Source organism: Lynx rufus, unplaced genomic scaffold (genome assembly GCF_022079265.1).
Source record: "Lynx rufus isolate CCGP_SWC_20201006 ecotype Redwood Valley unplaced genomic scaffold, mLynRuf1.p SCAF_24, whole genome shotgun sequence".
Lineage (NCBI taxonomy): Eukaryota > Metazoa > Chordata > Mammalia > Carnivora > Felidae > Lynx > Lynx rufus.
Window position 1 is genome coordinate 12,288,734 of NW_025814839.1, and position 26,412 is coordinate 12,315,145.

The window sequence follows — 26,412 nt, forward strand, 5'->3', positions numbered from 1 at the left end:
AAGTGGGGAAAATCACACATGGAAGAAAGATGTTTAATTTAAAAGAGGGAAAGGTGGGGGCGCCGGGGTGGCTCAGTCAGTTGGGTGACTTGATTTTGGCTCGGGTCACGATCTCGCAGTTCATGAGTTCAAGCCCCGCATCGGGCTCTGCGCTGTCAGCATGGAGCCAACTTGGGATCCTGCCTCTGCTCCCATTGGGGTTCTCTCTCTCATGCACACGCACTCTCTCTCTCTCAAAATAAATAAAAACGTAAAAAATTAAAAAAATGGGGGCACCTGGGTGGCTTAGTCGGTTAAGCATTTGACTTCAGCCTAGGTCATGATCTTGCCGTTCCTGAGTTCGAGCCCCACGTCGGGCTCTGTGCCGACAGCTCAGAGCCTGGAGCCTGCTTTGCTTTCTGTGTCTCCCTCTCTCTCTCTACCCCTTCCCGACTCATGCACGAGTGCACACCCTCTCTCTCTCTCTCTCAAAAGTAAATAAACCTTAAAAAACAATTTTAATAAATAAACAATAAATAAGTAAATAAATAAAACATTCTGTCCAAAACAACCCAAACAACCCATTCAATGTGTAAAAGTCATCTGGAAATACCACGTAAGTTCTCCCCGCCAGAAAAGTGCTAGGCGTAACTATATTCATTATCTTGCTAGAAATATTTCTTCCACTTGAATTTGAAAACCAAATATCCTCAAATGACAACCACAGACAATGAGAACGATGAGCAAACTCCAATCCTTCTAACTGCTAGACTAACGCTCTCCTTCCTGAGCAGTGACACCTCACAGTACGGTCCAGGGCAGGAGAGGCCGCCGCTGGGCGACGCTGCAGACGCCCCGAAGAAGCGCACGGGGAACTTACAGATGTAATCCTTCACAGCTTTCTCAAAGAGGTCGTACACGTGCTCTCTGTCCAGGCCGTCCAGAGCCATGCTGATCTCGTCATGCAGCCACTCCAGCCAGAGCTCTGCAAGACAACAGCACCTCCTGCGTCACCATCTCCTTCACCAAAGGGCAGGACGAAAGCAGGGACTTTACTGCCAGTCACGGGCACACAAACATCTCACCCATCTTATACAGCCTGGTACAGTTCGCAGAAATTCCATTCTTAAAGCCTGTACCAAGCACATAGAAGGTTTATGCTTCCAAATCAAATAATTAGAAACATAATATCCTATTGGGCATTTTATACTCTGCAAAGTACTTACATATATTTCCCATTTAATCTTTGTCAAAATTCTGTAGGTGACAGTAATAATAATTAATAAAAATGGCATCTAAGCATTGACAACACACTAAGGTATCTGTTAAGTGTTGTGCACAGAACACCTCTTCCAACCCATGTACTATAAGGCAGAAACTATTATCAGCCCCATTTTACTGCTGGGAAAACTGAGTCTTAAAACGTTTACATAATTCACTTAAGGTCACCCAGCAGTAAGACGTACAGCCAGGAATGAACCTCGGTGATCTGATTTCAGTTTCCATACTTGGCAGTTATGCTTTCGGGGCAGGGAGAGCTGGATCTGGGACCAGAGTTTTCCAACTCCTCCCTAAAATATCCGTTACGAACATTCATGAAGACTGAACCACAAAGATGCACAGTTTAGTTATGTTTCAAATAAGCAAGTAAGTATAAATAACCTAAATGCCCAACGATCCTGTAACAAACAAGGTATAAAACATTTACATTAAAAACTGTTTATAATGGGTGGCTGGGTGACTCAGTCGGTTACACATCAGACTCTTGATTTCAGCTGAGATCATAATCTCACGGTTCGGTTCGTGAGTTCAAGCCTCACATCGGGCTCTGTGCTGTCAGCTTGGGATTTCCCTCCCCTCTCTCTCTGCCCCTCCCCTGCTCACACTACCTCAAAATAAATAAATAAAATTTTTAAAACTGTTTATAAAAGTTTAATTGTAATACATTTACAATTATCTAGTTCTGAGAGAATGGATTAAGTACACAAATACTGGAATGGGAAACACAAAGATGCGGGAAAAGTTTAATTACATAAAGTTTTCATCGTGATATAGGATTAAAAAAAAACAACTCAGGATCCGAAACGTGGGTCACTATTACATGATCACGACTACGTTTCGAAAAAAACAACAAGATGAGAAACTAGAAATCCCTGACACTGGCTGATGGGCTTTCTTCTTTCCACTTTATTTGTATGTTCCAAATGTTCTGTAAGGCACACATCCCACTGAAACAAGAATGTGTATCCTGCACTTCCGTTTTTATCAAAGCAGCCTGACCGCTGAAGCATTACCTTCAGTCAAAGGAAAGATCTCACTCATCTTCTGGCGAGCCATCCTCACTTTGGTGAGCTCGCCTTCCAGCCGGAGCAGCCGGATCAGGTCCACGTGGCAGTTGTAGTCATAGACGTTGATAGAGAGCTAAAAGGAGAACAACACAAGGTGAAATTTAATACGCCATCATCAAAATAACTTAGCATTCTTCACCACTGGTTAGGAGGCACATGTCTGCTTACAGACAAAATGGGCCATCTGGGAGAGCCAAGGAAACAACAATGTAACATTTACCCCCAGGAAGAGGAAGAAAAATCAATGAATGAGGCTTTCTCTAATCAACACAAAGCTCTCCCAATCTGTTACAGTCCCTATCAGAAAGCAGTTGGGTTCTCTCTGAAACACAGGAACATTCTGATGAAACGAATAAATAAATACCAAGTGTGACCTTAGGCAACTTATTAATTCTTCTAAGCCTCCAGTGTTTCACCTGTAAAACAGGGACACCACTAAGGTCTAGTCCATAAAGTTCTTGCAAGGATTTTACTGTCTTTAATTTTTTTTTTAAGTAATCTCTACACCCAACATGGGGCTCAAACTCACAACCCCGAGATTAAGAGTCAACTGAGCCAGCCAGGTGCCCCTCTTGCAAGGATTTTAAAAGGTGCTTCATAACATGGTTTAGCACATGCCAGGTATGTAGGTTAAGAGCTCTTTTACTAAACAAACAAAAACACCTACTGCGAAATGAAAATCCCTACTGCGAGGAACAAGAATGGCAACACCTGTTGAAGCTGAGTGACAGGTACATAGAGACTTGTTTTTATATTTGAAACTTTTCAAACTCAAAGTTAAAACAAATCAAAATCGCTTAAATAGCTATCAGACATCTGAGACCACAGCAAACTAAAAGAATTTGCCGCTAGCAGACTGACTCTTAAGGATAACAAAAGGAAATGATAAATCTTGGAGCACCAGGAAGGGAGAGAGAACAGAAAGTATAGAAATACGAGCAAGTATCAGGAAAGGTGCTTCCCATGAGTTTTCTAAATTGTATGTGATAACTGAAACAAAACTTTCAAGGCCATCTGATACCCAAAACAATGATATTTAAAAGTAGGGATGGTAAAGGGACTTAAATGGAAAGATTTCCACATTTCACTCATTGGTAGAACAAACACCATGTAAGTTAAATACACTGTAATACCCAAGGCAACCACCAAGAAACTATACAAAGCAATATACTAAAAATCACTGCAAATAAATCAAGATGGGATATTAAAAGATGTTCAAGTAACTCACAGGAAGGCAAGAATAAAGATACAAAAAAACAAAGGAAACAAACAAAATAATAAAATGCCAGGCATTAGACCTAACATATCAACACCTATTTTAATGTTTATGGTCTCAATATACTAATTAATAAGGCAAAGAATGCAGAGCAGATAAAAACACAACCCTTGTAAGAAACTCACTTCAAATTCAAGGACATAGGCAGGCTGAAAGGAAAAGGATGGAAAAAGATATACCATGTAAACATTAGTCCAAAAAAAGCAGAAGTGGCTATGTTAATATCACATAAAGCGGACTTTAGAGAAAATTAGGAAGGATAAAAACGGACACTACAGGGGCACCTGGCTGGCTCAGTCAGTGGAGTGTATGACTCTTGATTTGGGCTCAGGTCATGATCCCAGCGTTGTGGGTTAGCGCATTAGCTTGGCACAGAGCCTGTTTAAGATCTCCCCTCCCCGTCCCCACCTCTGCCCCTCTCACCAGCTCACACATGCTTTCTCTCTCTCAAATTTAAAACAAAAAGGGGGGGGAGTTTACATAATGATAAAAGGATCAACCCACCAGGAAGATCACAAACAACAGATCCTTCAAAACAGATTAAGCAAGACTGAGCTAAGAGACCGACCACAGTTATAATGGGGACTTCAACATTCTCCACTTCAGCAACTAAAAGTAGTCCTGGACAGATAATCAGCAAGGACACAGAACTCAGTATCATCAACCAACATGATCTAATCAACATATATAGAACACTCCATCCAAGAGCAACAGAATACACTTTTTTTCCCTCAAGGGCCCATGGAACATTCACTGAGACTAAATCACAGGCCATAAGACAAATCTCAACAAATTTTCAAAAACTGAAATCATATACAGTATGTTTTCTTTCTTTTTTTTTTTTTTTAATTTTTTTTTCAACGTTTATTTATTTTTGGGACAGAGAGAGACAGAGCATGAACAGGGGAGGGGCAGAGAGAGAAGGAGACACAGAATCAGAAACAGGCTCCAGGCTCTGAGCCATCAGCCCAGAGCCTGACGCGGGGCTCGAACTCACGCACCGCGAGATCGTGACCTGGCTGAAGTTGGACGCTTAACCGACCGCGCCACCCAGGCGCCCCTACAGTATGTTTTCTGATGACAATAGAATTAAATCAAAAATCAGTAAAAATGGGGAAATCTTTAAACATTTGGAAACAAAGTGATATACTTCTAAATAACCTATGGATCAAAGAGGAAGTACCGAGGAAAACAAAAATACACACTACTGAATGAAAATGAAAATACAATAAATTAAGGATACAGCCAACACAGTGTGGAGAGGAACACTTAACCGAACTAAACTCAATGTATAAAAAGAATTATATGCCATGACTAAACAATTTGTTCCAGGAATTCAAGGCTAGTTCAATCTTTGAAAATCAATCACCGTAATCCACTAAATCAACAGGCTAAACAAAAATCATGATATCCACTGACACAGAAAATGCAATTGACAAAATCCAACAACCATTTACAATAAAAACTCTCAGCAAGTTGGCCCGCATTAAAATTTAAACTTTTTGCTCTATAAAAGACTCCATCAAGAGGATGCAAAGACAAGCTATAGACTTCAAAAAAAAAAAAAAATGTACAAACCACATATGTAATAAAGGACTAGTATCTAAAAGCTAGAACTCTAGGGATGCCTGGGTGGCTCAGTTGGTTAAGCATCTGACTCGTGACTTCAGCTCAGGTCACGATCTCATAGTTCATGAGTTCAAGCCCCACATCAGGCTCAGTGCTGACGGTGCAGAGCCTGTTTGGGAATTCTCTCTCCTCTCTCTGCCCCATTCTCTCTCTCAAAATAAATAAATAAACTTAAAAAAATATATATATATACATAGCTCTAAACTCGACAATAAAGGGGTGCCTGGGTGGCTCAGTCAGTTGAGCATCTGACTCTTGATTTGGGCTCAGTTCACAATCTCATAGTTGGTGAGTTCAAGCCCTGCGTTGGGCTCTGTGCTGACAGGGCAGAGCCTGCTAAGGATTCTCTCTCTCTCCTTCTCTCTCTGCCCCTCCCCACTCACATGTGTGCTCTCCCTCTCTCATGTAAATAAACTTAAAGTAAATTCAACAGTAAAAAACAAATAATCCAATTAAAAAATGGGTAAAAGACATGAACCAACACGTATATCCAAAGAGGACACACAGATGGCAAGTAAGTCCACATGAACAGTCAAGATCATTAACTATCAGGGAAATGTAAGGTAAAACCACAATGAAACATTACACACCTAACAGAGTGACTAAAATAAAAAACGACAACACCAAATGCTGGAGAAGATGCAAAAAACAAAAACAAACAAAAACAAAAAACCAAATGGATCACTCATACATTGCTGCTGGGAAGGTAACACGTATACAGCAGCTCTGGAAAACAGCTGGGCTGTTCCTCATAAAATTCAACACACAATTACTTTATCATCCAGCAAGTGCACCGTGGGTATTTCTCCACAGAAACAAAACCCATGGTCACACAAAACCTGTTCCTAACAGCTTTATTCCTATTAGCCCAAACTGGAAACAACCCAGATGTCCTTCAATGGTGAATGGCTAAAGTCACCATGGTGCACCCACACTGTGGAATACTTTTCAGCCAGAAAAAGGAAGTGAATATACACCCCACTCAGATGAATTTTAAGGGAATTATGCTGAATAAGAAAAGCTAATCCAAAAAGATTACATACTATATGATTCCATTTATATAACATCCCTGAAATGACAAAATTATAGAAACAGAGAACAGACAGTGATGGCCAGAGGTCAGGAACTATAGCTATAAAAAAACCAGAAGGACCCCTGTTGTGACAGAACTGATCTGTGTCAACTGTGTCAACGTCAACATGTGGGTAGTGACATCATATGTAGTTTTAAGATTACCACTGGGAGAAACTGGTAAAGGGTACACAGGAGCTCTGTATTATTTCTTACAACTGCAGGGAAGTCTACGACTAGCTCAAAATGAAAATTTAACTTTCTAAAAAAGCTTTTATAGGAGGTTGGGGTATGGGGTTACCTTAGGTCTATACAAAAACACTAGTGTCTACTTTTCCAACACCTGCCACAGCGTTTTGGCAATAAATATTTCCCTCTCCTTCATTCAACTAACACTCTGAAGGTATACTCAATAATCTAGATACTAGCTGATACATTAAAATACGCATGGAAGGACTCATCTCACCAGGTTGCAAGTCTCAGCAGAGTCAGACCGTGGAATTGACACGGGATTGACAAACTGACCAACAGAACAAAAGAGAACACCCAACATCAGACCCACACAGACAGAAAACCTATGACAAAGTGGCACTCATTGCATCCATTAAAATGAATTCATGACCCATAACCATGACCCCAGTTTGAAAAACACTGACTCAGAGAAATTCTTTTTTTAATTTTTTTTTAGCATTTATTCATTTTTTGAGAGGCAGAGAGAGACAGTATGAGCTGGGAAAGCACAGAGAGAGAGGGAAACACAGAATCTGAAGCAGGCTCCAGGCTCTGAGCTGTCAGCACAGACCCCGACACGGGGCTCAAACTCCCGAACAGTGAGATCACGACCTGAGCCGAAGTCGGACACTTAACCAACGGAGCCACCCAGGTGCCCCATAGAAATTCTTAAACATGGTGGATAATAGCATGTTTCAACAGTAACAATGTACCTTGTGGCTGGTTGGTAATAGGACAAAAGAAAAAAAACTGTAAGCAATCCAAATGCCAGAAGAACTGATAAATTGTGGGATACTCGCCCAATGTTATGCTAAATATACAGTAGTCAAAATGAATTAAGTGCAGCTACAAGCAACACAGATGAATGTTAGAAACACAATGCTGGGGCGCCTGGGTGGCTCAGTCGGTTAAGCGTCTGACTTCGGCTCCGGTCACGATCTTGCGGTCCGTGAGTTCAAGCCCCGCGTCGGGCTCTGGGCTGACCACTCAAAGCTTGGAGCCTGTTTCCGATTCTGTGTCTCCCTCTCTCTCTGACCCTCCCCCGTTCATGTTCTGTCTCTCTCTGTCTCAAAAATAAATAAACGTTAAAAAAAAATTAAAAAAAAAAAAAAAGAAACACGATGCTGAGTGGAAAGCAGTCCCAAAAGATTACATACAGCATGGTATATTTTTTAAAAGCTCATCAATGAACAAAAGTGGACAACAGATTACTTAGGAATGCATATGTGGGAAATAAAATTACACGTTTTAAGGGAAAAGGGAGCACAGCAGATTCAAGAAAGTAGTTACCCGGGTTTTGGGAGGAGAGGCAGGGCAATGGAATAGGGGAAAGACCCATCGGTACCTGCAACAACACTGCTGAAGTTCTAACTCTTCGACCACGTGCTGGGTAAGCAGTAGTCATTTACCACCCTTTGTAACTTACAGATGTGAACTGCTCTGCATGTATCAAATTACATGCAAAAGGACAACAAAGGCTCAATAACAGGTAAGACTATGACCTATACTTTTTTTTTAAATCCTAAGACTTTTAGCAATGTTCTCCTGCTCATGATATCTAAAAGTTAACAAGCGGAGCCCATCCCAAGATCCAACATGAAGAGCTGAAAAAGGACTGGACTAGGTCAGGACCCAAGTGTTCTGATCTCCCCTGGCTCTCCTCCTTTGTACCAGGAAGGCGCTGGAGTGAACCTCTGCTTGCCACGCGGGCTGTCATGACACGCTGATGTTTCAAAATGGACTGTCAAGTGTGCACTCAAGTGACACTAACTAAAGAAGTGAAGTTTGTGCAAAATGTACTTTCCTTGTTAAAGAAGGGGCAAAAGCTCTCCCTGTCACCCACCGCTCTCAACTCACCTGGGTCTGAGAGTAGTTTTGGAGCACGAAGAGCAGTGGGACAGTCCTTGTCAGTCATCGTGAGTAATGTCTGTCTATACAAGCGTCCCTTACCTGCATATCACATGGAGGTCAGAAAGAATAAGTCAATGAAGTAGAGAAACGGCCTCTAAGGTGGTCTTTGGTCCAAATTTCTGATTTTTAGGCCCAAACAATGAAGATACTATACGTGAAGAGGCGTTCCAAAAGTACGTGTTTGAAATGCATACTGAGGATGCATTTAAGAGATATTTCCACAGAGTTCACTTGGCATCGACGAATGAGCACATACACAGGTCTATTCTGGTCTCAGAGCCTCATTAACGACAAAGGATGCTTTGAAGAAAGAGGCGGCTTAGCCAACGCAGAAAATGATGTGTTGATTTCCTGACTCCCTAGAGGCACAACCTGGAATAGGGGTGGAGAAGTAACAAAAGGCCTGGTCCAAGAGACACAACCACTGCAATCATGGGGAGGGCAAGGAAAGAACAGAGCAGGCCTCGGCACAGCACCTACTATGCGTCAAATGTGCCACGAACTTTCGAAGCAGCAGGTCACTTAAGCTCCACGACAGCCCTGTGAGGTTGGCACCTCGTTTTAACCACCTGGGCCACGGAGGGACCAGCGAGTTGGGAGTAACCAATAGGGCACCACTTTTCGTTTCAGGGCACAAACACAGGTAACGGGAAACCCTTGCTTTTGTTACACAGATACCACAACTTGAAGCTTTCATAAACTACACTCAGGGATGAGCACTGGACTTCGCAAATATGACCAGGTTGAGTTTTTCACAGGCCTGTCTAGAAGTTATTCCGTGGCAGCAGGAACTAGAGGCTATGGGATTAGGAGGAGGTGGGAGAAAGGTTTGGAAAAATGGGAAAAATCAATCCCTCGACCCCATGACAAAGAGTCTGATAAAGCTAAGAGGCTCTTCAATTCACATCACTTGCCAGATCCCGTCCTGTGTGGTCCCCTTCCGAACTCCATCCCGCCCTCTGTGGCCTGAGGTGGGGCAGGCAACGAGGGGACACCAGTAGCCAGGACACCTCTGCTCTGACCCATCCTCCTCTCTAGCTAGATGCTTCTCCTCATCAAGGATTTAATCTTTCTGCTTCCAATCCTGTCCTTTCTGCTAAAACCAATAATCCTATTTCCCCTGCCTCACAGAAGAGTAAGATCTGAGTGAGCTAATGGCTCGCTGAAAAGCTGAAGGCTAGAAATCAGAAGGACAGACTTCCATCAGGACAGGGACATAGCCTGGCATTTTCTCAACACATTAAAGACTGAACGAACACCAGCATGCTTATTTATAAAAAGCGAACAGGGAACCGCTTTCCTACACCCACTGGTTCCTTTGACGTTCAGACATGATGATGAATGGAACGAGCGATACCAACGGACATCATTACTATCTCACAACAAAAGTATCACTGCCGGAGAGGCCATCCTAAGGAATCTCACACCCAACAAGGTTGAGTAACCTAGGTTAACAACTTCCCATCACTGATTTCATACAGATGTGGCATCGGGGCCGCAGACAACCCGGTTAAATTCAAATCCCCTTGTGAGTGACTTTGAGCAAATCGTTTCATTCTTCACTGAGCCTGTTTCCTCATCACTAAAATGACAATGTGCTTGATTTCTGTTTGCCCTTCCAATTCTACTCCACCTTCTCCTCCCTGTCCTGTGCCCTCCCGTGTGTACCATATCCATGGGGTCTCTGGCTCTCTTGCTTCCAGCAGGGTTCGCCAGCCAAAGGCACCAGCAGATGTTTGGAGAGAGGAAGAGAGGTCAGGGTATTCCTTCCCCCACCCCAATCCCTGATGGGAAACTACAGCTGCGCGCCCTGACTAAAGGTGTCTCACCTGTTCTCAGGTGCCCTCTCCACACGACTATTCAGAAAACTGGTCACAGTTTTCCCGCCTCATCTCTTCAGGCCTAATGGTGGTCACAAGGTCCTGCTGTTAAGGAGCCCCGAGGTACTGAACCTTCACGCCTGGTTTCTCAGCTCACGCTTTTTTCTCAGCTCACATTAGCCCCTTTATTGTCCTTTTCTCAAATTATCCTAATTCGAGTGTGCCACCTATTTCCTGCTGGGACCCTGGATCACACAGAAGTTACAAATTAGGGATCACGTTACCATTAGGTGCCAGGCACTGGGCCTTTAATTACTGTTATGAGAACTACATGATGCAGGAGTTGTTCCTCCCAATTTGCAGATGAGAAAGCACAGGCTCAAACAAGTTAAGAAATCTGCCTAGGCACACGTAAGCATGGAAGGGCTACAACTGGGACCTCAGCCTCCAGCCGCTGAAACCTCTACCTTCCCGTTTCTATTATCGCCGTCCCGCTGGTTACTTTGTCTATCGTACTGCAGTTCATCATTATGGTCATTCCTACCGGAAAAAAAAAAAAAAGAAGAAAGAAAGAAAGAAAAAGCCACTCTCTTATGAATAACATTTTATTGCTACTGCAGACCATACTTTAACGGATGGTTCAGAGTGGGAGCTCTGGAGTCGTTTCAAAGTTCAAGGCCTGGCCACCACTTGCAGAAGTGTAATCTGCAACAAGATAATTCCCTCCACGAGGAGCCTCAATCCCCTCCGGGAAAACGGGGAATAACACTACTTCCTTCACTAGGTCGCTGCGAAAGTTCAAGGGGACGACACTCGCAAAGCACCCGGCAAGCAGGAAGCGCCCAAACGATGGGAGCTGCGGTGATTAATAGCGGTTTTGCGGCCTTGGGAGCTTTAATTACCGCCGGGGGCCGGGCACCGGGGAGAAGGGCCGGCGCTTGGGAACCACAGGGAAGGAGCCCGCCGCCCCAGCCACGGACACACCTGCTCCTCCAGCCGCTCGATCTCCAGCTGGTTCTTCTCCTCCTCTTCGTCGTACTCCCACTCGTACTCCCCGGGGGAGCTCTCCGCGGAGGAAGCCATGGCGTACTCCTCGTCCCCATCGCTCTCACTCACGCCTTCCTCCTGCTGGTCCCACTCCGGCCCCATAGCCTTGTACGTCGCAGCGGCCACGGCCCGCGACAACACCTTCCTCCTCGTCCTAGCCGCCTTAACCTCATCTTCCTCGCCCTCCGCGGTGGGCCCGGCCTTGGGCTCGGCCTCCGCTTCCGAAGCCGATGTTGCGGCCGCCGTCGCCATCTTGCGCTTCCAGTGACTCTCGGGTCTTCTCTCGGCGGCCGAGGACCCGCGAAAGTAGAAGCTGCCCGCGGCGTTCGCCTGCTCAAAACCCCGCTCTCGGGCCACCGAATGGGAAACTGTGAGCCTCGGGTGACGGGAAAATCTGGGAATACACGAAATTTTGTATTGCTTTTGAGACAGGAGACAGCCTGACCTTGGGCAGTTAGGAATAAGTGGCTCCTTGATAACAACAAGAGGGCAGAAAGGACAGGAACGTCTGAGACACCCACTTCCTGGGACAATCGGCCGGGGACCATATCCAGGTTCAGCAGCTGCACGGTTACTCCCCCTCAAAATGTCCCGCCACTGTAACCCATAGAAGCCCTCCCCTCGGATGCCCTCCCTAGTGGCTTTCTCCTTAAGGAGCCCCTCCGGGGTGGCGAGAGTCTCTTTGTTTCGTCCTCGCCCTCATAAACCTGGTGCCTGTGCTGCTCTTAACCTTGCTGATCGGTTCCATTTTTGAGAACACAATCCCGGCTTTAAAAAACGGTTACAGCTTTGAAGGCTCCTTGGAGATCTCCACGTCTTCTAACGGTAAGTAAGGAGCAGTCGGCACCCTCTTTTCCTATCTTACACGAACTCTCAAACTATGGGCACCTGTTAGCCAGTTAAGAGCGAATGGGGCGTTGCCATTCTCAAAGCCTCGGGTGACAGGTTCCCTGGGTCTCCTCCCAGCTGCGCCCCAAACGGAGTTGGGAACGTGGATGTATTGGAGACCCAGTTTCCCGATGCATGGGACTTAGGGGAGGGCAAACAACAACTGATGCGTCCTGACCGAACTATTCTTTGGCGGACGCCTGAAGGCGCTGGCGGAAACTGACCCCTGGCCGCCCGTTTGGGTATCCCGCTCAATTTTCCTCTTTCTGTCTCGACCAGCCTCTCCCTTCGGGAAATGAGTGGAGAAGCCCAGGACTGATCCCCCGGAAATCTTCCCAGGAGTGATCCGGTAGACTTCCAAGGGGTCCTACTCACAGGTTTCCCAAACTACAGTGGAAGGTGGCTACTTGCTTCCGATTCTGACACTCTGGCGTGGCTCATCTCCCCGGTCCGCATTTTCTACCTTTCATCTTCAAACTCCTCTTGTGGAGCTTATAGCCCTCACCCGGGCCCTGGAGCTTTAGTGAAGGTAAAAAGTTCAACATCTGTACAGACTTTAGGTATGCCTACTTGGTCCTTCATGGCCATGCTGTCATCTGGAGAGAAAGAAACTTTCTAACAGCCACTGGGACTCCTATCGAGTTCCATCAGGAGATAGGTCATTTACTGATCTCGGTGTGTGTGGGTGGGTGTGTGTGTGGGGGGGGGGGTGTGTTTCAATGTTTATTTATTGTTGAGAGAGTGCAAGCGGGGGAGGGGCAGAGAGAGGGGGACAGAGGATCCGAAGCAGGCTCTGCGCTGGCAGCACAGAGCCCAATATGGGGCTTGAACTCACGAACCATGAGATCATGACTTGAGCTGAAGTTGAACGCTAAGGGACAGAGCCACCCAGGTGCCCATGACCTCAGTCTCTTCCCCCAACACACTGTAAAGGTCACCAAAAAGGACCAGATGAGGTTGCAAAGGGAAATAAAAGGACTGATGCCACAGCCAAACAGGCAGCTAATAGTGTTTCCCCATAAAAACAAAATAGCTCCTCTCTTTTGGGAACCCCCCTTACAACCCATGAAACCCCAATGCAGCGACAAAGAAACCATGAGAGCCCTGTCCTGGTGATTTACCCTCTTGCCCTCGGGATGGCTACAGGATGAACAGGGGAAGATCTTGTTGCCCACTGCTACCAGATGGAAACTGCTTAAAACCTTCCATCAATCATCCACCTGGAAAGAGACGGGACACTTCAGCGGACGTGTAAGTTCTTCACAGGAAATAAAATTAGACTAGGGGCACCTGGGTGGCTCAGTCGGTTGAGCATCCGACTTCATCTCAGGTCATGATCTCACAGTCCGTGAGTTCGAGCCCCCCGTCGGGCTCTGTGCTGACAGCTCAGCGCCTGGAGCCTGCTTCCGATTCTGTGTCTCCCTTTCTCTCTGCCCCTCCCCTGCTCATGTTCTGTCTCTCTCTGTCTCAAAAATAAATAAAAACATAAAAAAAAAAATTTAGACTGTTGAGCAGGTGGTAGGATCCTGAGAAATATATCAAAAAATAAATAAATAAATAAATAAATAAATAACCCCAAGCACCATCGGGTGGCTCCTCCAAGGAGTCCAACAAACAGTCTTTTCCTGGGGGAGGATTGGCCGGTATTTGCCAAAAACTCCAGGTATACAGTACCTACTGGTGTGGGTGGGCACCTTCACCAGTTGGATTGAGGTCTTCCCCAGTAGGATGGAAAAGGCCCTGGAAGTAATTAAGACAATTGAACATGAAATTATTCCCCGATCTGGGGCGCGCCTGTTAAGCGTCCGACTTCGGCTCAGGTCATGATCTCGCAGTTCATGGGTTCAAACCCCGCATCAGGCTCTGTGCTGACCTCTCAGAGACTGGAACCTGCTTCGGATTCCGTGTCTCCCTCTCTCTCTCTCGGCCCCTCCCCCACTCGTGCTCTGTCTCTCTCTCTCAAAAATAAAGAAACATTTTAAAAAGTTAAAAAAAAAATTATTCCCCGATTTGGGTTGCTTGAAAGCATTCAGAGTGATAAAGGTCCATCACACAGGGCATCTCTGCTGCCCTAGGTATTCGGTACCACCTACATTGTGCCTGGAGACCCCAGTCCTCAGGAAAGGTTGAGAGGGCAAACGGGGTTCTAAAGAGGCACCTAAAAAAAGCTTGCTCAAGAGATGAGCCTCCCCTGGATACGGATCTTGCCTATTGCCTTGCTGTGAATGAGGAATACTCCTCAGGGCTGGTCTGGCTTTAGCCCCTCCGAGACGCTTTATGGAGACCCCTTCTAACCAACGACATATTATTTGACAAGTAACAAGTCAAACATGTCATTTCTCCTTCCAAATTCCAGAGGGCACTACAAGAAAACGAAAATACCACACAGCGCATACAAGGAGGACCTCTATTTGAGCCCGGGCGTCCAGTTCTAGTTCAATCTCTTCCTCCTCCTTCCCCCTCTCTTCGGCCTTCCTGAGAGGACCCCTGCCCGGTGATCCTCTCCACCCCTTCTGCTGGTAAGATTTCAGGAGAAGATGCTTGGATTCACCACACTCGTCTAAAGTCCTGGCGAGCTCCAGACGATCCTCAGAAGGAAGGAGACAAGGACAACTGTGAGCCTACTGAAGACCTACAATTCCTCTTCAAGAAGTGCAGAGAAGTGCTCCGCCCCTTAAACGTCTCATAACAACACCATGACCCCTAGGGCTTTAATATTTCTATATCTCACACTCTTATGGTGCCGGCCGCCATGGGGAATCCTCGAGTGGGTTCCATTAATTTCCGCTGCCTTTATCTTAACTGACTGCTGGATCTGTGGGAAGGATTCTTTAGGCACAGTCGTCCCAGCCCCCACGTCTGTGTGGCTCTGAGCCAATGACACTGTCACCCCCTTCATCTCCTCTACCAGTCCTTTCTCCGGCGCTCACATTGAATGGCTGTTCTTCAAAGCCTGGAAGGAGGATACGGAAACTAAAAGGAACAACACCCCTTGGTCCAGCGGTACCCTCACCCTCTCCCGGTTGGACCGACTCCACCTCAACGCCAGTGCCGTCTTCCCAGTCTGCTTTGAAAATTCAACGTCCATCCCACACACGGGTCTCTTCACAGGTAATCTCCTCACATCTCCATGTAATCTCACATCCCAAGTCACTAGAGCCTCTGCGGAAGGAGACCTGGAACTCTTCCCTCTGTAGTTCTCTCAGTGCGTGTAAGAACACTGATAAATATCACCTTTTCCTCGACGTTTCCTCCGAGCCCAGTATCCCCCAAAGCGCACAACCTCCTGCACCGCAGGCAATGTCCGTATAGCCAGAAGGTCTGCCGTCTCTTATAATTCAGCAAATTTAAGTCTGGCGTCCACACCACTCCTCTCGTCCCAAGAATTCTTCCTCAAAACATATCCCTCCAGCTTCCTTGCATCCACCATACGGGAAAGACTCAGACACCTCCCTAATTTGGAGCAGATTGTCAGGGGGCCCCCCTGCAACAAGTAGACCCCAAGCCCTCTTTACTTACAACTTCCACGTAAACCTCTGGGTGGAAGAGGGTTTGTTCTGTGGAACCAGGGAGTACATCACGCTGCCGCCCTTATGGAGAGGGCGGTGCTTCCTCACTCTCATAGCTCCCCCAGCTGATGATGCGCCTGGTTCCAGCAGCATGCCGCAGGTTCTAAATGATCCTTGACCAGGGTCCGAAGGGTGGCTATTGCTCCGCTTCTGGTCTCTTTGTTCACTGGATTGTCGGGAGCGTCTGGAACAGCCGTAGGAGGCACCTCCGTAGACCTCTCGGCACAACTGGCCAAGACATTGAGGGAGACCATCAAGGGGATACAAACACCTGCGGAGCAGGTGAACTCCTTGGCAGGAGTCACACTTCAAAACCGACAGGCCTATGGGGCGCCTGGGTGGCTCAGTCGGTTAAGCATCTGACTTCGGCTCAGGTCATGATCTCGCGGTTCATGGGTTTGAGCCCCGCATCAGGCTCTGTGCTGACAGCTCAGAGGCTGGAGCCTGCTTCACATTCTGTGTCTCCCTCTCTCTCTCCCTGTCCCTCGCTCATGCTCGCTCTCTGTCTCAAAAATGAATAAACGTTAAAAAAAATAAAAACATTTTTAAAAATAAAAAACCGACAGGCCTGAGACTTGCTAACCTCAAGTGCGGGGGGTGATCCTGTGCCTTCCTTAAGGAAGAACGTTGTTTCTACATCAATAACGGGACAGATGGCCACACGTCTCGATTCCTCCAACGGTCTGGTCATCTCCATAGAGGCTCTTTCCAATTGGTGGGGCTCCCTAAGGGCTCAACTGTTGGCGCTGGCTTTGGCCACTAATGGCTCCCTTATTAACCCCTTCCTTAATATTCCTCTGAGGACTTTATATTCTCAATGCACTTACCTGGTTTGTTGCTTCTCGCCCAGAGTCCTTTACACCTGCAAATGGTCCTATCAGTGTACCCAGCAATGGAAGTGCCACTAGACCTTTACGGGGGGGCCACGAGACAGACCCCACAGGGAGGGACTCTAGCTGCCACTCATCTCCATGCCCCATCCCAGCATGAAGAAGTCAGAGAGGTCACCACCCACATACCCCAAGGGCAGTTGGGGTCACCTCCTCTAAGGGGGGACTGTGACAGGAGACAGACTGACCTTGGGCAGATAGGGATAAGGGGCCCCTTGTTAATAGCAGAGCAGAAAGTACAGGACTGTCTGAGACACCCACTTCCTGGAACAATCTGCCAGGGACCATATCCGTGTTCATTAGCTGCACAGTTACACCTCAAAAGGTCCCACCACTGTAGCCCATACAAGCCCTCCCTCTCCAACGCCTTAAGGAGCCTCCTCTTTAAGGAGCCCCTTCCAGGTCACAGGGGTCTCTTTGTTTCACTCTCGTCCTAATAAACTTGGTGCTTGTGCTGCTCTTAACCTTTTTGATCAGTTCCATTCTTTGGCTACATCAGAACACGATCGTGGGTTTTAAAAAGCGGTTACACATTTACATACGTGTAAAAGTACTCATAGAGGAAAAACTCCCTAACACAGCGCATGTTCCATCGCAACTTTAGACAGAAGTTGAGTCTTTGTACAGAAGTGCAGGCCATAGAGGAAGTCATGAAGTGATGATTGAAGGGAAGGGTTTGGCGCCATCTTGAGAAGGTCAAAAGGAATCTAGGCATAAACGCCTGCCTTCCCACCTAGCCGGACCTGGTGTTTGTTTCAGTCTCCGCAGTAACTGAGCCTCAAACGCAGAGAAAACAAGTTTTCAGGGGAAGGATCAATTGCACCATTCACAAGAAAAACCCATTTCCCAAAGAGATTCCTCCCCTTTATGTAATACCTGGTGCCTACTGGGCATTAAATATATGTGTGAGTTTTCTGGTTTTTTAAGATCATATTCTGCAAACCTCGATTAATAAATCACATTACTACACTTATTTAGAAACTCTTCATTTCCAAGCATTGTCATATAAATTATCTCTTTATGAAAAGAGAAATAGATGCAGACATAAATTCATATCTGCACTTCTTTAAAAATCAGGGCACGGTGTGTTCGCGTCCTCAAGCTCATTTTTTAGTAGGAAAATACTGATGTTTATTTGTTGCCTCTCTCCCTCATTAGCAAGGTTAATTATGTAAGCAATGAATGTGTTTTTTCTTTCCCTTGGATCCCCAAAGACTAGTACAGCGCCTTGCCACATGGTAGGTACTCAACGTTTATTTGCTCAATGAATGAATTGACCTTGAATTAGTACAAAAGTCAGGATCAAGGCTTAAAGAGGTGATGTCATTCGCATAGGGTCACACGGGAACCAGGATTGTCAGAGCTTCCCAAATTAGTTTGCCTGGGCAACCTTGGACAAGTTACTAAATCTCTCTGACCCTCAACTCCTGAAGCTGAAAAGTGGGGGTAAGAGAAGTAGACTGGTTGATCCACTGCGCCCACTCCGGCGGTAGGCTTTGTGAACGCAAATCTGGGTCCCCATTGCAGCTTCAGCACCCCCACACGGCCACAACCCTACAGGAAGAATTAGCCCTCCGCCTTCGATCCTTTAGCTCCGTGTCCCGCCCACCCCCGGAGGGGCGTGGTCAAGGCGGGGCCAAACAGGGACCTGTGCACAGAGGGGAAGGACGCAGGCGCGAAGTCGCGGTGACGTAAAAGGGTGCGCGCTCTAAGCGGAGAGCCGACTCGCGGGCTCACCCCTCCCCTCGGTCTCGCGCTCGGCCTGCGCAGGCGCAAGCCCGCAAGATGGCTGCGGCTGGAGCGGGCCGTCTGAGGCGGGCGGCGTCCGCCCTGCTGCTCCGAAGCCCGCGCGTGCCCGCCCGGGAGCTGTCGGCTCCGGCCCGGCTGTATCACAAGAAGGTAGGGGCTGATGAGGGGCTGCGCGGGGCCCGCACCGGCAAGGGGGCGGGAGGACGAGGACCACCTGAGGGACTCAGGTATGTCAGCGCCCGGCGGAGGCCCGGCCTGGAGAGGAGCGGTTGCGGGGTTGTGCGCGGCCTCGGGAGCCCCCAGTGCAGCCAGGGTGGGGGCCGTCCCCTCGCGCGCCTCTGCCTGGACTAGCTTTCGTTTGCTGCGCAGTGACTACCTGCGCCTGAAATAAAACTAACCGCTGCCCGTGGGCCCCGCCGCTGGCTGCGATTTCGGGCATCCCAGCCTTAAAACGCAACAGCCCGGGAAGGAGGCCTCTGTTGTAATCTGGCAGCCTGACTTCAGGGATAAACGCACACACTGGCGCGGGCTCCGGCTTCAGCCAGGCTATTGCCCTGGCCAGGTGACCTTGGGGAAGTCACTGCTCTGCGCTGAACCTGTTTTCCCCATTTGTAAAATGAGGTCTTGGCATTCATCTACACGAGCTAGGTAGTGCTCGTGGAGTCCTCGGCCTGGTGCCCAACACACGGAGATCATCTGTGGTGCGGTTCTTGCTGTCGGAGCCCTTAGGCTCCGAGTGGAGTCAGACTCGTAATCAACAGTCACAATATTTTAATTTTTGTCTTTTTTGGCGGACGGAAAGGAAAGGAGCCGGGGGTGTAGGGATAGGTGCGTAGTTTGCAGCCCTTGCCTTCCGAGGGCGTGGAGTCCCCTAGACATGAAACTCTCCCACTCAGAAAAGGACTACCTGAAGGACGCGGTAAATCAACATGGGGCAAAAAGTCCAGATTTAGCTTACTATTTTGTACGTCCTTGGGCTTGGAGTCAAAATCCGTGGTCGAATAAGTGGGGAAAGCAAACTGGAAGGTAGGGAGACTTAACGACTACCTGGTAGACAAGCCTCGAGGTTACATTAAAGCCTTTTGTATGCCAGATTATCATTCCGTTCTGGCTTCTGCACGGTTGCAGGGACTTCGCTCCTCCCCCACCCAGGGGTGTGTTTTGTTGACAACACACGCTCCGCGAACGTGGGCTAGCAGCCTTTCAACCACCAGGGTGCGCTGCTCCACCAGAGCGATTTCAGGGCCTTGAAATACAGTCATAGGACGGTTATTTTATCACACACAAATGCATTCCATAGCATTGTTCCTCCTGGAACATTCTCCTTGAGGCTTCTGGGCAGTCCTTCAATTGCTGGACCATCATTCATTTTAGAATTGTTAATAGTAATCATTACCCTTTGAAGATGGATTTTATTTGGAAATAACATAAATGCTATTTGATCCCAATGACTTGTGATTAAAAACCCTGTGGAATTAAGACATGATTTTGCTGATTTTCCTCCAGCATCTCAAATGTCTGAAGGTAGTTGGAGAAGAGCTACAAAAAGATGGGGTTATAAAGTCTCATGGACATAAAGTGTAAGCCCTTCTGCTGAGGTGAAGTTTGGTGTTCAGTGATTGTCAGGTTCTGCTTGCTGGCTGCAAGGAGCTTACCATCAAGTGGGGGGGGGCGGTAACAAGAAAGAGTGATCATGTCTTCTCTTAACCTTCTCATTTCAGGTTGTTGATCATTATGAAAATCCTAGGAATGTAGGGTCCCTTGACAAGACATCAAAAAACGTTGGAACCGGATTGGTGGGAGCGCCAGCTTGTGGTGATGTGATGAAATTACAGGTGCCACTGGTTTTCATCTTTTAGTTCACAAACCATTTGCACCTACAGCATTTCATTTGGTCTCCATCTGGATTCCTAGGACAGGATGGGATGAGCTGCTGTCACCAATCATTAGAGTGGGAGCTGAGTGTCAGTTCTTCTTCTTAATACACTATGCCGACCCCTTCTGACAGTAAACCAGTCTCCCTTTTCTACTGTCTCAGCTTAAATTCCAACCTCAGCTCGGTAGAGTTTCAAAGGAAAACCACAACCGTTCAGTTAGCAATCCCCGGTGAGACAGGAAATGGCAGTATATCAACCCTCCCCCCAAATGGGAGACAACACAAAGGGAGGGACTGGCACTTTGGGTAAACTGTAACTTTGACCACATCTACTTCACCCTGGGGAGTGAGTAGGAAGCTTGCCAGAGGTCTTCATGCCTGTCTTGGAAAACAGAAAGGGGAGGCAGGAGGGAACCACTAGATGTCATTTCATGCCAAACTAAAAAGCATTAACCAGAGGCCTTTATTGCAGACTCTCCCAGGGCTTAAAGATACAGATTGACTGAGAGCCATGAGCAGCAGACCTTCATAGCCAAAAAGCAAGCTAGGATTGCAGAACAAAAACAAAACACGGAGGGAGGGGGGCACATTCTTCAGCCTGTCTTTACCAGGTAGGCCTGTATAGTTGTGATAGTTGTTCCTGCACTTTTGACCACTGAGCCCTTTGCCAAAGCAAAGCAAATTTAGTGGTCATTAATGCCAGAACTTAAAAGTGTGAAAATCAAGACCAAAGCCCTTGGGGAGAACCCAAGTTCTACAGGGCGGCACCAGGAATCACTGCTTAACTCCTGTCTCTTTTTCAGATTCAAGTAGATGAACAGGGGAAGATTGTGGATGCCAGGTTTAAAACATTTGGCTGTGGTTCTGCAATTGCTTCCAGCTCATTAGCCACCGAATGGGTAAAAGGGAAGACGGTAAGGTTGCCTACAAACTGAGAGAATTAAATCACATTCCCAACAAACCTGCCTCTGAATTCAGGGAAGGGTCTTGTTGGGGGCGGGGAGTCACTGTGATTTTTTTTCAAAATATTCTAATAATTTTTTAAATTTCTCCTACTCAGGTTTTGATTAAATTCTTCTCTACGTTGAGAATTACGGATAATTTTGTTAGGTGTATTTTAATGGGGGCGGGGGGGTTGGTTGATCATTTTTATTTGTTCAGGGATTTTGATGGTTTTACTTTTGTTTTTAATTATGTAGAAAAAAGATCTTCACCTCCCCCTCTAACAAAAAAGAACTACAAAGAAATCTGTGGCTTTCTCCCAGGTTGCTGATTATGTTATAATTTCCTAGGAGTTTAAGGACGGGAGAGGTTATATCGTGGTTTGTGTTCTTGTTTATTTCCTTCCATCATATTTCAGGAAGGACTGCAGGTGGCTTGTAAGGATTCGTGAAATAACAAACTAGCCTGTGCTAAAAGAGGGATTAAAGAATCAAAAACAGCGAAGATGGAGGCAAAGTGAACAAATAAATCAGAACAGTGATCCCGGCGGCTGATCAGCAGGTCCTCAGAGGGTAGAAATGAGAGAGGCTGGAACATCTTTTCCGTCCTTTTCTCTGCCAAAGCCTCTTTCCCAGCAGCTGCAGAGGTAGAAGGTCCCAAATGCAGTGAAGAGCTGGAGTTTCTAAAATCCAGTCATTAAAACCTCTCCGAAAAGCCAAAACGCAGGGCTGCTTATCTTTGCAGCCCCAAGGGATCAAGTTCAGGGAGCTGAGTCACGGAGGGGTGTGCTTGGGGAGCTGGGCAGCTCTACAGCAATGTGGAATGCCAGGCCGCGTGCCACCCGCCTCCTGGGGCTCAAGGCCTTCTGGCTGGCAAGCTCCTCTGGCGAGCACACACCTAACCTGTTCTGGCAGGAGGTGGCTCTGAAGTCATTTGTTAAGCACTGTCCTCAGGGAAAGGGGAAGTGAGACAAGGCACCTGTGCTCCCAGGATCTGGCCTTTGAGTTGTGACCAGAAAGTGGAGGAAAGGGGGCCTTTCTATGACCTTGAAGTCCTCCTATCTGAGTTACTAGGAACAGAATGTGAAGCATAATCATTGAAGTCAGCAGAATTGGGAAACTGGGGGGCAGATGGGGAAATCTGGCATTCCTTAAGCAGTGGGGCTCCATGCCATGTAGGCCTGCCTCACGTGCCCTTGGGCACTCAACCAAACCCAGGCATCCTTTTCAGTGTGTTTCAAGGAGACAGGTCTTCCTTTAGGCAGAGGAGGGGCCTAAAGAGACCTCTCACCCCAAGATCTGTCTGTGCCACTGGCCTATTTGCCATCTCTCTGACCTCGCTGACACTCTTTAGCACTTCTAGTTGAAGGGATTTATTCTAAACATTTGGTATAAGACCATCAGTAAAGCTGGTATTCACAAAACCAGAATAGGAAATCCCTGCCTTTAAAAAAAAAAAAAGACTCGTGTCGCTGGCCTCCAGCAGACCCCTAAGGGACTCCTCACTGGCTGGCTTGTGGGACCGTCTTTGTCGGCCTTGCTGACCCTGGCCAAGCGCTGGGGTGTGTGAACTCCACCCTTGAGCGTCCCAGCTCAGCCTTGATGCACAAGCGAGGGGCCTTTGGGGCTGTTAAAGGGAAATCATCCCCCACCACCCTGTCCGGAGGGCCTCTTTGACCTTCTCTTTTCTTACTGCCTGTTCTTTAAGCGAGAGCATCGCTGCTAAAACTGTTGGTCTTTCACGTGTCTCAGGTAGAGGAAGCCCTGACCATCAAGAACACAGACATCGCCAAGGAGCTCTGCCTTCCCCCCGTGAAACTGCACTGCTCCAGTAAGTCTCTGCTCCGGAATCCAACAAGCTGGGGCAGTTGGGAGTTTGTCATGTATCAGCTGGCATTTGTGCAGGGTACGGGCAAGTCCATTTTCATCGCAGAGTCTGTCTCTGTGGCCTTGAGAGGGTTAAACCCCGGGTGACACAGTCGTCTCCAGGAGGATCTTCCAGGAGGCCGTGTGTGCTGGGCATCATGCTGAGCACTTCGTGGCATCATTTCTCCGCCTCAGAAACGTCTGCTAGTCCACAGAAGGTGTCATTACGTCTCCCTCTTACAGACCAGGAAAGCGGGGCTCAGGTTAAAGCGCCCCAGTTCCATGGCTTCTAAGTGGGAAAGCCAGCACCTAGCCCCCAATCTCTGATGCCAGAATCTGTGCTGTTCCCACCCCATCGGAGTCAAGTTCAGACCAGTAAAGGTGAAAAGCTTTTGCCACGATCCCATCTGTTCTATGTGTTGTCACGTCCTTTCCCAGGCGCTGTTCTGTCGAGGTCTGCATCTGTGTACGGGATGACCAGGTCCGCTCGTTCACTAGTCCCCTCTATGCTGTCCTAAGCGAAAGCCCAGATGCCTGAACACCTCTACGTGGCTTTCTAGTTCAGTCTCTGCCTTAAGTCTAAAGCTTTTTCCATCCTCTCTCTCAACCTTCTACGGGAAGGAGGGAATGAGAAATGGCAGCTTCACTTACTGATGGAGGTTTACTGACCACATTAGTTACAAATCAGCAGAGAGCCCGGTCTCCTGCCCAGGGTAAGACCCCCAGGAGAACAGAGTGCTGGGGCAGGGACGTGGAACACAGCCTTCAGGAAGTCTGCTGAGACTGGAGTTCTTTCCACCTGAGCTGGACTTTCAAGTACCCAGGAATACAGGCCATAGCTCATAAGCATTTTCACACGGCTTCAGAAAACCCCCCAGCCGCCTCTTTTGGCCGCCTCCTTGGGTACCGCAGCCTTCAGCTGCCGCTCTCTGCCGCTGGCTTGCTTGCTGCTGTCATTCCAGCGCTCTTCATTTCTATTTTCCCCCATAGCGTCATTTGTAACATTGACTCCAAAGTAAAAGTGTTCAGGCTTGGGGTCTCTGGAGAGTAACGTGGCAGGTGCCACCTGTTGGCAATACGTAAGTCATGCCAGCTTGCTCAGCCAGCATCCACCACCTTTATTCCTGACCTCCACGTGAGCAGACGAGACCATTTCTCCTGTCCCTCCGATGCATCAGACACTTGGTGCAAGTCCTCACGCTATCCCAGCAAGAAAACAGTGTCCCAGTCTTATAGAAGAGAAAGGGCATTCCAGGAGGCTGAGGGACCAGGCCCAAATCCCACGTATTTAAACCCCAGTGTGTCTCCAGAGCCACTGGACAGGAGCAGCCTGGCTCAGGAAACGGCTGGTTGGCTTTCCAGGCTTGCCCGTCGCCCCCCGCACCCTGGCTAGTCGGCTCTGTTAAGCCCTTCCCAGCACCACGGCCCTCCAGCTCTGAAAGATGCGATTCCTAAGACTCTGTCTGTAGAGCCTCCAAACTTAGCTGGTCTTTCCTTGTGCCACTTCCAGTGCTGGCTGAAGATGCGATCAAGGCTGCCCTGGCCGATTACAAACTGAAACAAGAACCCAAGAAGGGAGAGGCGGAGAAGAAATGAGCCCTCGGCGAAGCGACCGGCCGGTCATATACGCTGTTCGTCCACCCGCCACACAATCACCGTAGATGTTCAGAAGCCCCTCACACTACAGTACGAGACCCTCTGAGACACGCACAGCACTTGCTGGTCACGTTGTGGCTCTAATGCAAGCAAAATACACAGTTTACTCGTTCCAGACCCCGTGCTTTCTTTCAGCCCCCTTTTATCGCCTTAACCCAGTTTGTGTATATTTTGAATTGTGTGCATGGCCTCAAAGCTGAAATCAGGAACAAAGTCTGCTGTGCTGGTCCACGAAGTGCACCGATACCTCGTTTCAGCTGACCCTGTCTGAGGAAGATTACCAGTAGAAGGCCTTGGTATGATTATTTGCGAGAGCCAATTATTGTACATAAAACAGATTTGCATATATCTATATAATAAAAGAATGTAAGACCATGTTTTTCTCTGGTAAGCCTTGTCTCTTGGATCCCTCACTCACCCCCAGGTGCCGCCCGGAGCCCCCTGGGGCTCCCAGGTACTGAACCGTGACAGTGTGTGCACCTTTCTCAGCAAACTGGTCAGTAAAGACCACTGACAGAGATGGCCAGATGTGTGTCACATTTTATGGAATGGGGTGAAGGTGAAAGGAGAGGGCCGTCTCTGTTCGTGGTTCTTTGCAAACTAATAGATTGAGAAATAAATCACATTAAAATACAATGTGATAAATAAATTAGCACAGGTCTTTATAGTAGGGATTCCTCCCTGTAGGAGGAAAGGCTGTTAACGTTTCAGAGAACTGTCCCAGCTATTTGGAACCTTGACTTTAAAAATGAATTCAGCTACAATTTTGACCCAAGAAATTGATTTGGGTATGTATAGATCACTGACGGAATTCAGATTCATACTAAAGACTGTGACAGTACGACTTTAAAAGAAAAGGGGGGGTGCCTGGGTGGCTCAGTCAATTGGGCATCTGACTCGATTTGGGCCCGGGTCGTGATCTCACAGTTTGTGGGTTCGAGCCCTCCATCAGGCTCCATGCTGACAATGCGAGCTTGCTTGGGATTCTCTCTCTCCCTCTCTCATTGCCCCTCCCCACTCGCTCGCTCTCTCTCAAAATAAGTAAACAACAACAAAAAAACACCCGGGGGATGAGTTGAAAATGGAGATTTCTAGACCCATCATTCCACTTTAGGTCCCCTTTAGATTCTTTTTTTTTTCCCCCCAATGTTTATTTTTGAGAGAGAGAGAGAGAGAAACAGTGCAAGTGGGGGAGGGCAGAGAGAGAGGGAAACAGAATCCCAAGCAGGCTCCAGGCTCTGAGCTGTCAGCACAGAGCCCGATGGGGGCTTGAACCCATGAGCCGTGAGATCCTGACCTGAGCTGAAGTCAGACACTTAACCGACCGAGCCACCCAGGTGCCCCCCGGCAGGTGATTCTAATGCCTCTGACTTCTGATGGCCTGGGTGGTTCTGGATAGTGGTGGAGGAGCCCAGGCGCAGGGAGGGAACTTCCTTTGTCCATTCTCTGCCATGCCCTGCACAGGGGTGGTATTTGAGTAGCTCATTCGGAGCTGTCTGCACATGTACAGTGACCTGAGGTTTTAAAACATCCGTCCCTGGCTCAGGCATGAATAACATTCTACCCAGCATCCCTCCTGACCCTCATCTGCCCCTGGAGCTGTGGGTATCATTTTGAGGTACCCCACAGTCCTGCATCAGCCAAAATCCCACTTAAAAAGGCCCA

General features: G+C 47.7%; 2 protein-coding genes and 1 long non-coding RNA gene across 5 annotated transcripts in view; 2 read left to right on the top strand and 1 right to left on the bottom strand.

Moving 5' to 3' along the window:
- The window catches only part of SART3 (spliceosome associated factor 3, U4/U6 recycling protein), a 36,456-nt gene extending 24,882 nt beyond the window's left edge, over positions 1-11,574 (bottom strand). For both annotated transcript variants that reach the window (XM_047088007.1, XM_047088006.1), the window contains exons 1-3: positions 11,250-11,574; positions 2,274-2,400; positions 860-964 (exon numbers count right to left, since the gene is read on the bottom strand). In XM_047088007.1, the coding sequence (XP_046943963.1) occupies positions 860-964; positions 2,274-2,400; positions 11,250-11,564 (547 nt within the window). In that variant the 5' untranslated portion in view covers positions 11,565-11,574. The remainder of the gene's footprint in view (positions 1-859; positions 965-2,273; positions 2,401-11,249) is intronic.
- Positions 11,575-11,820: 246 nt separating this feature from the next.
- LOC124518373 (uncharacterized) lies at positions 11,821-16,161 on the top strand. Its single transcript, XR_006963662.1, has 3 exons — positions 11,821-12,137; positions 12,480-12,729; positions 14,557-16,161. It is a non-coding gene; the product is annotated as an uncharacterized LOC124518373 (long non-coding RNA).
- A 2,249-nt stretch (positions 16,162-18,410) lies between these two features.
- ISCU (iron-sulfur cluster assembly enzyme) lies at positions 18,411-25,122 on the top strand. Of its 2 annotated transcripts, XR_006963643.1 has the most exons (6): positions 18,411-18,558; positions 20,130-20,243; positions 21,088-21,198; positions 22,978-23,056; positions 23,335-23,472; positions 24,602-24,689. XR_006963643.1 is itself a non-coding variant. In XM_047088155.1 (5 exons), exons 1-5 carry the CDS (start codon positions 18,445-18,447, stop codon positions 24,685-24,687), a joined length of 504 nt encoding a protein of 167 aa, XP_046944111.1. In that variant the 5' UTR covers positions 18,420-18,444; the 3' UTR covers positions 24,688-25,122. The 2 variants fall into 2 exon arrangements, 1 of the variants encoding a protein (XP_046944111.1); XM_047088155.1 differs by lacking the exon at positions 23,335-23,472 and having other exon boundaries at positions 18,420-18,558; positions 24,602-25,122.
- The last annotated feature ends 1,290 nt before the right edge of the window (positions 25,123-26,412 follow it).

Bases quoted from the DNA above. Each gene is read 5' to 3' on its own strand.
- ISCU (XM_047088155.1), top strand. From the start codon at position 18,445: ATGGCTGCGGCTGGAGCGGGCCGTCTGAGGCGGGCGGCGTCCGCCCTG. The intron at 20,244-21,087 runs GTGCCACTGGTT...TCTCTTTTTCAG, and splicing joins GTGATGTGATGAAATTACAG to ATTCAAGTAGATGAACAGGG. The intron at 21,199-22,977 runs GTAAGGTTGCCT...CACGTGTCTCAG, and splicing joins AATGGGTAAAAGGGAAGACG to GTAGAGGAAGCCCTGACCAT.